The sequence below is a fragment of the Mesoplodon bidens genome (assembly GCF_964165515.1).
Source record: "Mesoplodon bidens genome assembly, chromosome: 18".
Taxonomy (NCBI): Eukaryota; Metazoa; Chordata; class Mammalia; order Artiodactyla; family Ziphiidae; genus Mesoplodon; species Mesoplodon bidens.
The window spans coordinates 5154916-5170922 of NC_138175.1; the positions used below are offsets into that span (position 1 = coordinate 5154916).

The following is a 16007-nucleotide window of genomic DNA, read 5'->3' on the forward strand; positions in this document are numbered from 1 at the left end:
AATGCACACAGGGCAGTGTGATTAAAAAATGAGGCATTTGAAAGAATGTATATATATATATGTATGTATAACTGAATCACTTTGCTGTACAGCAGAAATTAACACAACATTGTAAATCAACTATACTTCAATTTAAAAAAGTGAGGCGTTTGGAATTTTAAAAGACCTGCATTTGAATTTCTTCTATTGCTAATTGCTAGGTAATGGTGTCCACTCATTTTTACACAGACAGACTTGACTCTGTACCAGAGACGTGTACACTCAACCCCCTAAAGCAAGGTTCTCTTGCCCACACTGGCTGGCCCTGTGGGAAGCAGCACCCCACAGCCTCCGTCCTGCACTGGGATGCCCCGATCCATTGTGAGGTGCGTCACTGTAATTTACTGCAATGACAGTTACAACGTGGCTGTTTGCAAACAGTTTACTTTTTATATATAAATTAGAAAGGTTCCAAGGATCCTTGTAATAACAGCTTTCCTAATTACCTGCTTTGTGTTTTCTTTACTGAGATGTAATTCACGTACCATAAAATTTGCCCTTTTAAAGTACATAATTCAGTGGTTTTATATTCAGAGTTGTATAACTATCACTACAATCACTTTTAGAGCCTTTTCATCACCCCCAGAAGAAACCCCATAACTGTTGGGGTCCCTCCTCATTCCCCGACCCCAGTCCCTGGCAGCCACTAATCTACGTTCTGTCTGTATGGATTTGCCTATTTGGTGCATTTCAGAGAAACAAAGTCACATGGTGTGTGGCCATTTGTGTCTGGTTTCCTTCTCTTAGCCTCATGTTTCTACGGCATCCACACTGTAGCATGTGTCAGTGCTTCACTCTTTTTTTTTTAACATCTTTATTGGAGTATAATTGCTTTTCAATGGTGTGTTAGTTTCTGCTGTACAACAAAGTGAGTCAGCTATACACATACATATGTCCCCATATCCCCTCCCTCTTGCGTCTCCCTCCCACCCCTCTAGGTGGTCACAAAGCACCGAGCTGATCTCCCTGTGCTGTGCGGCTGCTTCCCACTAGCTATCTACCTTACGTCTGGTAGTGTATATATGTCCATGCCACTCTCTCACTTCCTGCCAGGTGCCCTTCCCCCACTGGCTTCCCTCCTTCTCGTGGCTGAATAGTATTCCACTGTATGCTGTTTATCTGTTCTACTTGACGGGCACCTAAGTTTGTTTACACTGTGGGTTTGATGTACTAAGTATGTATTTTTGCTCACCGACATTCATCTTCCACGTAACACCTGACCATCTTACAGACAACAACACAAGGGGGGGTCACCCTGAGGAAACCAGGAGGGGCCTGACGTGGGTCCTCCACATCCCCGATTACCGGCTTCCCTTCCGCTGGGACGTGCCCCATTAGGGACGACCCCCAGCACCCCGTGTCCCCGAGCAGCCGTGGAAAAGCTGTGGCAACTTCACGCCCCGGCATAGAGCCTGCCTTCTCCTGTCTGCCTCTGCTTCTCCACTGGGACCCAGGGTGGGGCGGTGGCTTATGAGCATCACCAGGTCGGGGAGGGGCAGGTTCCCTGGGCTTGAAGTCAAGGCCCCGATCCCCAGCCCTACAGCCAGCCGCGTGGCCCCGGCTACATGTTCTCTGACCTCGCCTGCAGCCGCCTCCATAAATCAAGGGCCGAACTCCACATGTGTAACGGGAACGCGCGCTCCGCGTGGCTGCAGCGCCTGCGCAGGGCACCCGGGGCAGCCGCACCGCGCCCCTCGGAGGGCTGACATCACACCCGTTGACAGAGGGGGAAAAGGAGGACCAGTAAATGAAGACGCTGGGCCGGGGTCGCATGGCTAGCAAGCGGCAAAGGCAGAATCTAAACGTGGGTTGGCTGCCTCTGGAGTCCGCGCTCAGCCAGGAACACCCAAACCCACGGGCCAGGGGGACAGGGACTCCGAATCGTCAGCTTTCATTCCTTCTGGAGACATTCGCTGGGCACCCACCTGCCAGACAACGTGCTACGGGGAGACTGTGGCTTAGGGGGGAGGGCTGCATCTGCCCCACGCCATTCCTGCCCCCAAATCTCCCCACCTTCTCTTGTGCACAGACGAGGGGGGACGGCGCAGCGCCCTTACCTGACTCCGATGGTGAACATGCTGAGGAGGTGCTTCCCTTGCAGCCAGCCCGTGAACATGATCAGGCCTGGGAGGAGATAAAAACATACACGTATGTATGTATACACACACAGACGGACACACACACACACACACGCACGAGTATGTCCTCCAAAGGTCGAAAGCATTCCAAACTCACTTCCTTAAAGTTTCCAGTAATATAGACACAGGACCATTATGAATAACCTCAAACACGTGCCACTTCTCCCCTTTTTCTTTTTAAGAAAGAAACTCCCCTGCCTACGAGAAAGAGGATGGTTTTACTTTTTCAGGAGAGGATCAAGCCAGCTCAAGTAAAAGAAACAGCCAACCAGTTTATTTGGGGCTGTTGTCAACATTTCTGTATTATTCCACAAGTTCCCATGGGCTGCACGCCCCCAGGACTTGCCCCAAGGTGTCTGCTGTGCTCCCGTGACGCACAGATGGACCGCTGTCTCGACTGACTTTAACTATGTATCTTTCTAATTTATTTATTTATTTATTCATTTTTGGCTGCGTTGGGTCTTCATTGCGGTGCGCTGGCTTTCATTGCGGTGGCTTCTCTTGTTGCGGAGCACGGGCTCTAGGCGGGCGGGCTTCAGTAGCTGTGGCTAGGGGGCTCTAGAGCGCAGGCTCAGTAGTTGTGGCGCACGGGCTTAGTTGCTCCGCAGCATGTGGGATCTTCCCGTACCAGGGCTTCAAATTGTGTCCCCTGCATTGGCAGGCGGATTCTTAACCGCTGCACCACAAGGGAAGTCCCTATTTTCATACTATGATTAGCAACAGGATTCAGTAGTCAAATAAAATCTTAGCTTCAATCCAAATGAACCCAGATGCAAAAAACTGGGGGGGGAGGGAACTCTATTAAAAATAGGGGCAGGGTCGCACCCACCAGGACCCGCCTCTACCCTGGGGGCCTCCCTGCAGTAGGAGGCTGAGCTTGTTCACCGGGGGGCTCACAAGAGCTGACTGTGCTCATTTCTTCCCAAATCCACGTTCAGTAACTTTGCACTGGTAGCTTGAAATGGGCGGCTGTGAGTATTGATACCATGGAAAGTGGCAAACACAGCTTTCTGCTGGAGCCCGCTGTTCCCCTGAATCTCCTCCTTGGACCCTCTGAGGGTTCAAAATTCCCACTCTGCCAGAGCAATTCTTAAAATATTTATTAAAAAGAGAAAACGTCTGAATGGTATCATGGGCCTGGCCATGGACATGCTGATTTACTTTCTAATTTAACTTGAGGAATAATGGCTTATAAGAGGCAATGACCTTGCAGGACCTCTGACTTGGATTTTTTTTTTTAAAACAAATTTCATCTTTTGGAAAGGCCTGTTAAGAGCATCTGTTTGACAATGTGCCTTGAAGCACATCTACTTGGTATTTGCTCTTGGGGCCATTATTATGGCCCAGTCTCCTTCTGGCAACCCCAATGTCTAGAGCAGGTGGTGGAAAGCTTTTCATATAACAGATCAGATAGTAAATAGCATCGGCTTTATGGGCCATATGGTCTGTTACAACTCAACTTGGCCGTTGCAGCGTGCAAGCAGCTAAAGATAATATGTGAATGGGTGTGGCCGTGTGCCCATAAAACAAATTTGTGAACACTGAAATTTGAATTTCATATAACTTTAATGTCATAACATATTCTTCTTTCTATTTTTTTCAGTCATTTAAAAATGTAAAAAAAAATTCTTGGCTTGTGAGCCACACAAAAACAGGTGGCAAACCCGATTTGGCCCGTGAGTCATAGTTTCCATGCCCTGCTCCAGAGTGTAAAAGGGTCCTCTGGCCAGCTGGGGCCGTGTGGGCATCCATTCTACCCCAGAAGCCTGATCAATGTAACCCCAAGGATGGCAGGTGAACGGCGATGCAGAGCCACTTTCCCCTCCTGCGTCCATGACAGACATCACTAATGCATCACAGTTCTCTGCCACCAAGCCTGAGCATGGCCTCCAAATCGTCTCACAAGCACAGAGCCCCCTTAGCTGTGATCAGACTTGGCAGGTTAAGATAAAACACATTTTCCATAACTGCTCCAGGACAAAATAGGGTGGAGAGGAGGGAAGAGGACATAGAGCTACTTGAAAACAGTAAAACTACTGACTGAGCAAAGTCTGAGCACTAAATCCAAAGTTGACATTTGAAAAGGAGACTGGATACTAGAGGGTTGGGATGGGGTGGCCAGGGAGGCAAGGGTGGGCAGGTCTGTCCCCAGCGTGACAGAATTGAGAGCTCTGACTTCAGACCATATCCTCTTAACACTTTGCTAAATTTACCACCTCTTACAAGTTGTGAAGGAGTGGGAGATACCTTCCATGCCTTTGAATCTACCCTTTCCTCTGTCTGGAATTCCCAATCTCTTCTTTTTTTTCACTTGGAAAACTCCTACCCATCCTGCAAGACCCAACTTAATGTCACCTCCTCCTGGGAGCCTTCCCAACTCTCCCATGCAAAATTAACTGCTGCCTTCACATTTCGTATTTGTTCAGGTGTCTCTCTATTTCCCTGGGGTCCTTCAAAGGGCAGAAGCTGTGCTTGACTCATCTTGGTGGCCCCAGAACCTATCATAGGGTCTAGCATGTCATAAGATACTCACTAAATGCATGAATGCATCTAGATGCCCAGAAGCACAACAAAACTGCTGCTAGGAGGGACAGATGTTTCTCCTAAGAACTTTATTGGCTCTGCAGTTTAGCCAGATTCTCTAGTACTTCCTCCCATCACTGCTCATGCTATGAGCAGTGGTTGGTTGGTTTGTTCCTTTATTCACTAGTTCATTCAACCAACATTTATTGAGAACCTACAGTGGCCCAGGCACTGGTTGATCCTGAAAGCTGGGAATGAAGGACACAGACTCAAAACCAGAGCTGGAGACAGCAGGAAGGAGCAGGTGAAGGGACCAGGGCAGCCCCATGGGGATCTTCAGGAGTAAGACCTGAATTTAGCTCTGCAGCATCTGTGGATGCTGTTTGGTGTGTTGCCAAAGGCCAGGACGCGCAAGCCCAGGCACAACCTGCTTAGTAGAACAGAAACATGGCTGGGTGCACCACCAGACTACATTTCCCAGTCTCCTCTGCAGTTAGGTAGGCCATGTGACTTCATTCCAGCCAATCGAGAATAGGCAAAATTGATGACATCACTTCCTGGTCCCTGCCTTAAAAATTTCCCCCGACAAGCCTCTGTATTCTCTCTTTCCCTACCTGCTGGCTACATAGAATTATGGCCCACCTCCCAGGACCTGCAGGAAGGCGGAGCAACAATACGGTAGGGGCCTGGGCCCCCAAGTCAGTGTTTGGAGGTGAGCTATCCAGGAAAGCCATTTCACCAGGAACATGCCCATGGACTGTGGTGTGGGCAAGAAATAGATTTTGACCACGTTAGGCCATTAAAATGCGGGGCTGCCTGTTACAGCCATTAGCTTGTTCTGATAGAGAAACCTCTTGTTACTGTCCAAGAACCTCTGATCCCAAACCCCAGTTCTCACCCAGGTGAGTAGCAGGGTATTTGAGAAACAGCTGTGGGTGCTCAGGACGGCTCCCTCCACACACCCCACCCCCTCTGGGACCCCGTGCAGAAACTGCTTCACCCACCAATTATGCCGAATGAGAAAAGTGTCAACTGCTTCCCCAGTTTGTCCATGCTTTTTTGTAGAGGAGTTTTAGGCGTCTGAAAGGATGAGAACAATGGGTTTGTTAGATGAGATCCCAGCAGCGTCCCCCGGCTTCTGCCTGGATTTTTTAATGTCTTAAGCTGAGTGACGATTACACAAGGACACATATATAAAAATTCATTGACTGCTACATTTCAGATCTGTGCATGTCACCATAAGTTATCTTGACAAAAATCCAAATGTTTTAAAATAAAAATTTTGGAAAAGTGTACTCACGTTAATCATACCATCCTTATCCCTAAGGAGCAGGCAGGGCTGGTGTCACCAGCTGAGCATCATCTCAAACCCCAGCTTACAAAAACCCAAAGCCCCACTGCCCTCACCTCTTCAGCCTGCATCATCTTAAACACTTCTCCGAACTGGGATCTTTCTCCTGTTCCGATCACGACGCCCTGTGTTTAGGAGAGAGGAGCTTGAGTTCTGAGGCTGAAAGCCTGCAGATGACAGAGGCCAGGGCCCCCAGGCACCCGGGGCTTACCTGTCCTTTCCCGTACTGCACCAGGGTCCCCATGAAGACGATGTTGCTCAGGGTGGTGAGGTCGCCCCCGCCCGTCAGTGGGGTGTCCGTCTTACTGCTCGGCTCGGCTTCTCCCGTGAAACTGGACTCGTCCACCAGGAGGTCTGTGACCTGGGGGAGCAAAGCAAGAAGGCGTGCCACCCACCCTCCCATCTGTGAGCTGGTTTTCAAAGCCCAGAATGGTGTCTAGCACCTTAGTGTCATTGCCAACAGACAGCAAACAGGAACGTGATGAAAGCAGGAAGCGAGTATCAGAACACAGCCTCAGATGCCTCCAGGAAACAGAAAAGCTTTGAATGTACAGCCCCTTTCAGAAAGCATAAAGGTCTCATATCCTGTTTTAACATTATTTTAAATTTTAATATTTTTTAAAAACTTAGGCAATGGTTAAATTAGAACATCCCTTTCAGAGCATCCTGTCTTTCCCCTAACACTCCACACCCCACCCACGTTGGAAGGTCCCGTACAATCTGTGTAGTCTGAGCAGCACTGAGCCATGTTATGCAGTGACAGCCTAAGGTCACGTCAACACCCAAAACACCTGGGCACAGATACACACACACACACAGACGTTTCCAGGGTGACGCTTCCAGAACACCTACCATGCGCCAGGCCAGGCGCGGAACACTTCACAAGGCTTATCTCTTTTTTTTAAATTTATTTTTTATCTTTGGCCGCATTGGGTCTTTGTTGCTGTGCGCAGGCTTTCTCTAGTTGCAGTAAGCGGGGGCTACTCTTTGTTGCGGTGCGTGGGCTTCTCATTGCTGTGGCTTCTCTTGTTGTGGAGCACGGGCTCTAGGCACACGGGCTTCAGTAGTTGCAGCATGTGGGCTCAGTCGTTGTGGCTCACAAGCTCAGTAGTTGTGGCGCACGGGCCCAGCCGCTCTGCAGCATGTGGGATCTTCCCGGACCAGGGCTCAAACCCGTGTCCCCTGCATTGGCAGGTGGATTCTTAATCACTGTGCCACCAGGGGAGTCCCACACAAGGCTTATCTCTCAATCCTCACAGACTCCATGAGAGATGCTATTATTTTCTCCTCTCTACATGTGGGGTAACTGAGGCATGGAGTGATTAAGAAATGTGCTCAAGTTTACACAGCTAGTTAGTGGCAGAGCAGAGGTCTGCACCAAGGCGATGGCTCCAGAAACTGCACTCTTAACCCCCTTGCAAAACTGACCACAGGCCCAGTAGGTATCACTCAAGAGGTGAGTCTCCTGTGGCCAGAACTGTGCCAGGTACCACCGAGGACAGGCAAGGCATCGGGGTGGGCTCTGCCCCTAAGGACCTTCTCATTTAAGCAAAATCGAGCAACCGAGAGAGAGAAGCCACCTTTCTGCAAACTCACAAAAGAACAGTTGGATCAGGGTTTCTCAAATAGACGTCTGTGAGTGCTCCATGATTCCGAAAGTTTACAATTCAATAACAGTCCTTAAAAAAAAGTCACACTCGGGCTTCCCTGGTGGCGCAGTGGTTGAGAGTCCGCCTGCCGATGCAGGGGACACGGGTTCGTGCCCCGGTCCGGGAAGATCCCACATGCCGCGGAGCGGCTGGGCCCGTGAGCCATGGCCGCTGAGCCTGTGCGTCCGGAGCCTGTGCTCCGCAACGGGAGAGGCCACAACAGTGAGAGGCCCGCGTACCGCAAAAAAAAAAGAAAAAAAGAAAAAGTCACACTGCCACGGGACCCCAGTCCCCAAGGCTGACAGGGGCCACCACTTGCCTAGTAGTGCCCACCTCCCCTTCCCCCTTCCTAACAGAACCCCATGGTGCTGGGAGTGATGATGTGCCCCCCAGCGCACCCCCAACCCTACTTCCCAGCTTCCCTGGCAGCTCACGGTGTCTCCCCGTCTGGACAATGGGATGAATGGTCTTGGGGAAGATCTTTGAAGGTGGCTGAGCTGACAGGCCCTCTCGTCACGTGAGAGAGGAATAAATCCCCGTTCAAGCCCATCCATCTACCTTAATCTGTTACCACAAACAACTACAAACTGATCTAGAGTTTGTGTTTGTGTTTTTTATCCCCAGGACATCAAATGAGCTCGTGGGGCAGCTCCTAACCCACAATGAAAGAAGAAATGGGAGAACTGAGTCACCCAGCACCGCCAGCTGCTGACTCCACAGGCCCCGGGCAGCAGAAACTGGCACGTCTCCATGGCAAGCGGGGATTTCGTTTCCAAGACACTGTCTAATGGGACATGATAATCACACGAATAAGTTGTAACTTACTTACTTTGAAGCACAAGGAATTTGTACCTAACTTGATGTTTGTTACATTTAAGTAACACTGTAATAAAAATAATAGACAACACTGGAAGGCAACCCTTCCACTGGCTGAGTTTGAGAGATGCAGTTAGAACAACCTGCTGTTCTATTCAAATCTAATCTGCCACAGAAGGTTTGGGAAACAAGAGGGTGGAGCGGCTGGTGTGGGGAGGATGAGCTGGAGAGTGTCCTGGAGGGTCTGGGACGTGAAACAGGCCTTGAAGGATGAGCAGACATTTGGTGGGAGAATCAGGAAGGTCTCCAGGGATGGAAAAGAGGGCAAGTTGGAGAACTGCTGGTGGGTGAACTTAGTAATAACAAGCTGCATCAGAGCAATGGAGAGAGGGGGGAGGTAAAGAAAAGACCGCTCATGTCCCAGCAACCCACCAGCACTAGGAGGACAGAAGCCCAGCGCGCTGAGCACTGGCACCAATTCACCCTCTCTGGGGACAGGCTCTTGGGAGTAGACAGGGAGTGGACACAGGTGGGCACTGTCCCAGGTGCTGAAGCCACAGCGGGAAGGAGAGCTGGCCCTGCTCTCAAGGGGCACTGATTGGAAGAGGGGGACTTAACCCCATCAACGCAAGAGGGCCCAGGCAAAGAGACAGGAGGTTTGGTCCACCTGGGGACCCGGGTGGGGACCAGCATGACTGGACCAAGGATGTATGGAAGGTGTGGTTGGAACCCAATTGTGTTTGGCATTGGTTAAGACATTTGGATATTACCTGGTAAGCAATGAGGAGCCATGAAAAGTCTTGAGCAGAGAAGGATGGACATGGGGGAGATATAAAAAAAAACCATGTTAGACGTTGGAAGAGGTAGGCCCGTGACACTGGGAGGGGAAGCATACAGTCCAAGGAATAGAGGCCAAGTGAAGCATAGTGTGGCTCTCAACAAGAGGGCGGGAGTGGGCACAGAAAGAAGAGCCAGAAAGAGAGAACAAGGAAGCAACTGGCAGCAACTGGAACTAAGTAGACAGGTTTACTTGTTCTGGTTTTAATTCCAGTGTTTACACTTGTACAAGACTATGTGAATGCTAACTGCGTGCCCAAGAGCCCCCCTGTACCTCCATGCTGGTTTCCCAGTGGACCCACGAGGGCTAGAGACTTCTTAAAGTTCTTTTCCTTTTTTTAAAATCGTATTTGCATATCTGTGATTTGGGAAGCTTTAGTTTTTCCACTTATAAAATGGATGAGTGAGGAGTTAGAATATCATTTTCCCACTTGTGTCTTGGGGAACCCTCTTTCACAGGGAGTTAATTGGTGCACTATGGAGAAAGGGTTCCACGGTGAAAAACATTTTGGGAAACGTGGAGTTAAAGCCAGCGAACTGGTTCTCCTGAGTGCAGGACTTTTCAGGGCCTTTACTATGCAAATAGGTGCTGAGACTCTCCAAGCGGGGGAGGTAGTATGTGGATCATCTTGTGGGGTAAGTTTTGCGAGACACTGGGCTGGAAGGTTGAGACACTGGGCTGGAAGGTCGCCAAGTCTCTTCTAGTTCCAACCCTAACCCCTCCAAACACACAGAGAACCACATAAGCAGAACTCATTTTGACCACTGGTTTTTGCTGGTTAAAGAAAGACCAACTGGAATATAACCTGCTCGCCCGGTTTCTCAATTGGTCAAGTCAACAAGACTTTAGTGGATGCCTATTATACACCCAAAGAATTTTAAGTCAGACTCTATTCCAAGAAATTTGGAAATCAAGTTCTTGAAACAAACAGAGGGTGATTAAGTGCTAAATAGGATGGTGCTAAGTTAAGAGTACAAGAGAAATTCAGAGAAGAAATACTGCTGTTGATGGTATGCTAATGCTAATAAACGTTTGCTGAGTGCTTGTATTTTCTCATGAAACATTCACAATTATCCCATGGAAAAGACGCTGCTCTGATCTCTACTTTACAGATGAGAAAACTGAGGCCCTGAGAGCTTAAGAAACTTGCCCAAGGTCCCAAAGGCTAGGTTGTGTTGGAGATGAATTCTAGTGCATTTTCTTAGCTCAGGCTTCCGTTCTCTCAGCAGACTTAGGGATGGGGCAGTGGGGGCAGGCCAGGCTGTGAGCAGTCAGAGGGCGGAGCTTCCAGGGCAGTAGGAGGCCCATGAACACAGAGCCTGGGGAGAGGACCCTATGAGGGGATGCTGGATGGATAAGATGGGGGGAGGTTCCAGCTGGAGTGACATCAGCGGTTGCCCAAGCATGAGGATCTTTCACAGAAAGAACCCCATTCATTGGCAACACATTAAAACGTGAGGAAACAGACCTCAGCCAGCTGATCAAGGTCAACATCAGCAGTGATGGGTCATGGTGGCAGCATGCACCCTTGATGGGACGTGAAGAGAAGGCCCCTGTATCTCTAGGGTCTTCTTCCCCCAAACCCAAGTCTAAGCATGAAAAAAGTCTAATCAGACAAGTCCCGATTGAGGCACATTCTACAGAATACCTGACCAGCCCTCCTCAACTGTCAAGGTCATCAAAAACAAGGCAAGGCTGAGCCACTGTCACAGCCCAGAGGAGCCTAAAGAGACATGATGGTTAAACGTAACATGGGACCCTGGAACAACGACACAAAAAGGGCAGTAGGGAAAAGCTAAGGCAATCTGGTAAAAGCACGGACCTGAGTTAATAATAACGTGCCTCGATTGGTTCATTAATTGTAACCGAGGTCCCCGGCTTGACATTAGAGGAAAGGGTGTGGGATCTATGGGAATCCTGTCAACTATCTTCTCAATGTTTCTGTAAAGCTAAAATGGCTCTAAAAAATAAAGTCTGTTTTTCTTAAAAAGAGGAAAGGAAGAGAGAGATGAGACAAAGGTGCCTCTCTGAAGGCAGATGGCCAGAGAAGCAGGAAGAATGGGGCGCGGGGAAGGGAAGGGGATGCAGGTGCGGAGGTAGGTGTGGGTTTGGATGTATTGGAATGGAGGTGGGCAATCTGTCCATCTGTCCGTCCATCTCCTACGAGGGGCCAGGCATTCTTCTGGGCCCTGGGAATCCAGCAGCAGGGCCGAGACAGACAAACTCCCTGCCCTTGTGGAGGCACTGGCAATAAACGTGAAAGCAAACAGACTTTGGAAGGAGCAGCAGGTATCCAGGGCAGGGGGGTGGGGTGATGCCTCAGGAGAGGGGTCAGGGGAGGCCAGTGAGAAGGGAACAGTGAGTTGAGACCTCAGGAATGAGAAAGGCTAAGTCATGCTGGTGGAAAGTGGGTTCTGGCGGCAGAAATGGCCCTCCTGAGTGAAGACACACTGCAGGCAGTTGAAAGCATCAATGCGCCTGGCTTCTAAGTCAGGGCTGGGCATACAGTTTGGGCCTCCTCTGCCTAGAACAGCTGATTCATGTCCATTCCAGGATGGCTCAAAAGCCACTGCCTCCAGGAAGCCCTCTGTGACTACACTGGGCCAGGCAAGTCTGTCCTGTTTGGGAAACCCAGAGTTCCCGGTGCTTTTCCCTCAAGTCCCTGCAGCAATCATGACCTGTCATGAGTAGATATGGTTTGTCTGTCACTCTGGGCAATAAACCCATGAGTACAGAGATCTCATCTGTTTTCTCCACTGCCTCCTCAGCACCCAGCACAGTTCCTTGCACATAGTAGGTGCTCAAGAAATATTTGTTAACTGAATGAGTGATGAGGATATGGGGAGGGGTGCCCTGAAGCAGGGAGGGAGGGCAGAGAGGCTTAGAGGAGGGCTTTGAGTGTGCTGGGCTGAATAATAGCCCCCGACCATCCGATCCCCCAAAGACACCCAAGTCCTAATCCTTGGAACATGTGAAAGTGTTACCTTAATGGCAAAAGAGCCTTTGCAGACGTGACTGAATTAATGACCCTGCAATGCGGAGAACACCCTGGATGATCCTGACAGGGCCTAAGTGTCATCACAAGGGTCCTTGTAAGAGGAGGATCAGAGAAGTGTCTGAGAGAAGGAAATACAAAGACAGAAGCAGCGGTTGGAGCAATTTGAGGCCACAAGCCCAGGAATGCAGGCGGCCTCTGGAGGCTGAACAATGCAAGGGAACCAATTAATAGCTTAATTTGGCTAAGTGGAACTAATTAAGAGCTTAATAGTGGATAAGAATATTCCACTGTGAGTAAACAAAGCTACTGATTGTTCAGTGGAGTAGCAAAAAGACAAAAAAGGAAATCTGTAGAGCGTTGGCGGCTGGCAGCCTTGAAAAAACATCCTCGTGGTGGCAACGACCAGGCACAATTTAATTTGACAGAAGCAGGTCAGGAAGAAAACCAGCTGAAGTAGGAAAGGAGTCATTTGGGGTTTAAAAAAGTGTTTCAAAGAACTGTTGTAGAGCCTGGTACTGATCAACAGTAAAATCAACTGCGGATATTTGTGACTTTGTCCCCCTATCAGGTGCTGCACAAGCAGGCAGCAGGTCTTAGCGTTTCAGCTTCAGGAGAACCCCGCGAGGTGGGAATAAACATTAACCGCTTTGATAGATGAGGAAACTGAGGCAAAGAGAGGGTAAGCAACTTGCTCCAGGTCACACAGCTTACGAATGACAGGATCCGGCTAATGCCCAGTCCCAGGGCACTAACCACTCGGCAACACTGCCTCTCTGTAGAGCCTGTGGTATATGTGTATCCTCCCTAACGGCATGGGGACTCCCCACCCCATACCTGGGGACTCCTCACATTGTGGGGCACAGCCCACCCCTAGGGGAGGCATGGACAACGTCACGTTGGCTTCCCCAGCCTTCCCGCACGTGGGGCTTGGCCACTGGACAATGGTTCCTCAAATGGGACCCACCTGCCCTGGACTTGGAGTCGGAGGCCGGATGCTGGCGGGGGGAGAAGCGGACGGGGAGGAATCCTCTCTGGTGCGGGGCACCTCCTGCTCACCCTGCCCCACCCTGCTCACCCTTGTCCCTGCCCTGCCTGGAGATCTGAAAGCCAGGGGCAGAGGGGCTTGAAAGCCTGGGTGCCCTCTGGCCTCTGACTCTACTTCAAAGACTGGCTCAGGACGCTGTAAACACAGCTCCCCGGGGTTAGCTGCCAGCCTCTTTGCCTCTCTCCATCCCCCCACTCCAGGCCACCCTTCAAACAGCCTGCTATGGACCCTGAGAACATGTCCTCCTTAAATAAATGAATCAGGCTGATAACCTGGGCTTAACCCTTTATCACTAAAAGCTTTGAACAATTCTTACTTATTCCAGGGATCATAAAATAGATCACTCCCATTAACGGATCCCTCTGAACTTGATTTAACCTTTTCTCGAGAATCAAATTTATCTCGGAGAGCCTCAGGAAATGTTCTGTGAAGCTGTGACACCCTGAGACCCACAAAGGTTGGGTATAGAGCTTGCCCCACACCCGATGTCCCCAGCTGCACTCTTGTAAAAGCTTGAGCTATTGTTTATGGCTGTGCTGGTTGTTCCCATCCTCGTGATTAAGTAGTCAGTCAGCGTTTCTCTCTGACATCAGTGTGGCCGTTTCTAGAAGCAACTTTTCCTTCATTCCTCAGCCCCACCCTGGTTTAATTTGCCACTGCAGTTTGCTATAAACTAGAAAAATCACATAACCACAATTTTTAGGCTTATACTTAAATGAGAATAAATAATTTGTGAAATGCCATTGGAGGAGCTTTATGCTTAAAATTAGCTTGCTTGCTCACTTCCTGTTTTATGTGCACACATGCCTGTGTCTGTGCACATGTGTGCACGAGACAGAGAGAACGCCTGCCTCTGAGAAGCTAAGTGTCTGCATGGCCCCTGGACCAGGGTCTGGGGCCCCTCACCTCTGTGAGACGGATGTCTGCAGGGATCCGGTCTCCGATAGAGAGAGACACGATGTCTCCAGGCACCAGGTCTCGAGCAAGAAGATGCTGGAGCTTTCCTTCTCTTATGCTGTGTTTGAAATGGGAAAAAGCAAAAGCACCCATGTTGACATCTCATTTTTAGGCACTTTGAAAAACTTGAGCAAAGATTACAGAAACACACTTTCTCTTTCCCTTATGGACAAACCCTTGTGCCTTTACGGTTTTATTATTTTTTAAATTCACCTATCCTAAAAGACTCTTGGGAAAGTGTATGGCTCCTAGGAGACCCTGAGCCTCATTTGAAAAGTGGGGTGACTACTGTTCACTCTGCCTGGAAACAAGGCTGGGCCACACGGCCTCCAGACACTTCTGATGGTCTAGGGAAGCGATTCCTTAATGAAGCTGGCAGCTAGCGGCACTTCTGCCCTCAGAGGACACAGCACTCTGGTGTGCAGAGCCCGGCTCGGGACCTCAGGGATGGCAGAGGCTTGCCAAAGCTGGGAGGAGCATCTTAAGTGCTCGAGAAGCTGGGGACACCCCCTCCCACAGGGCCAGGACCGTTCCTCATGGCCATCTGCCGTTAGACACGGACGTGCTTCTGTGCACGGGCTCCCACTGGAATCCCACCACACGCTGCCCCTTGCCCGACATGGCAGGAGCCTCCCAGATGGACCTGTGCCCACCCGCCCCGACCTCCTTCAATTCATCCTGTACGTGGCAGCCAGAGAGCTCTTAAAGCACAAAATCGGATCACAACTTCCTCCTACTCCAACCCTCTCCAGTGACCTTGGAGTCAAACCCAGAGGCCCTGCCTCCTGTCACCCCGCCCCGAAACGCACCCAACTCCTTCTAGTCTCAAGGTGTTTGCTGACCTTGAATGCTGGAGCAGACATTCCCCTCTTCCCTGTTGACAGAATTCAATCTTATTCAGGTACTGCCTTTCTCCCCACAACCCAGTGCTCTAGCGGGTGGGTCCTGAGTGGCTGAGACCATCAGGGTGATCCCAGCGCCTGCCATGACTGGCATAGGGACAGGCATGATCTACAACACTGGCCTAAGAGACAGGAGTGGATATTTGCTGGGGGCTTGAGAGAAAGTTTTTTTCACTCTGTGCGCGCGCGCACACGCACACACGCACACGCGCGCGCACACACACACACACACACACACACACACACACACACGGCCTTTTCCTCTGTTGGACCTTTTTATACCTGGCTGTGATGCCCGGAGCTGTGGCAGCCATTTTGGGATCATGAGGGAAGCTGGCCCAAGAACAAAGCTAACAAGCTGAGGATGGCAGAGTAAAGAAATAAAAGGCACCAGGTCCTTGGTGCCATCTTGAATTAAGTAACCCCACTATCCCCCCCACCTCAGATCCCTTACCATAAGACAACACAACTTCCTTGTGGTTTGCACAGCTGAATTTTCTGGGTTTTGTATCCAAGAGCACCTATCAGATATACATCTGCTCTTCCCTCAGCTCTTCCCATGGCTGGCTCCTGCTGTTTCTCAGACCTCAACCTAAAGGTCAGCTCCTCCTTACATGTCAGATCAGGGTGGCCTGCCAGCCAGCTATTTAAGGTTGTTCCCACACCTCCCCTGGTCACTACCGCGTCTCCGTGAGGTTCTCTTTCTTCTAATTTTTGTGTGGCTTTGGGTTTCAGGGGGTCTTTTTGGCTT

At 50.1% G+C, this 16007-nt stretch overlaps 1 protein-coding gene across 1 annotated transcript in view; it reads right to left on the minus strand.

Annotated features, from left to right (window-relative positions):
• The window catches only part of ATP2C2 (ATPase secretory pathway Ca2+ transporting 2), a gene marked incomplete at its 5' end in the record, with an annotated part of 49533 nt that overhangs the window by 19860 nt on the left and 13666 nt on the right, over positions 1-16007 (minus strand). Inside the window, 5 exons of the mRNA XM_081215304.1 lie at positions 2097-2163; positions 5705-5780; positions 6108-6176; positions 6263-6412; positions 14304-14412. Of these exons, the coding sequence (XP_081071430.1) occupies positions 2097-2163; positions 5705-5780; positions 6108-6176; positions 6263-6412; positions 14304-14412 (471 nt within the window). The remainder of the gene's footprint in view (positions 1-2096; positions 2164-5704; positions 5781-6107; positions 6177-6262; positions 6413-14303; positions 14413-16007) is intronic.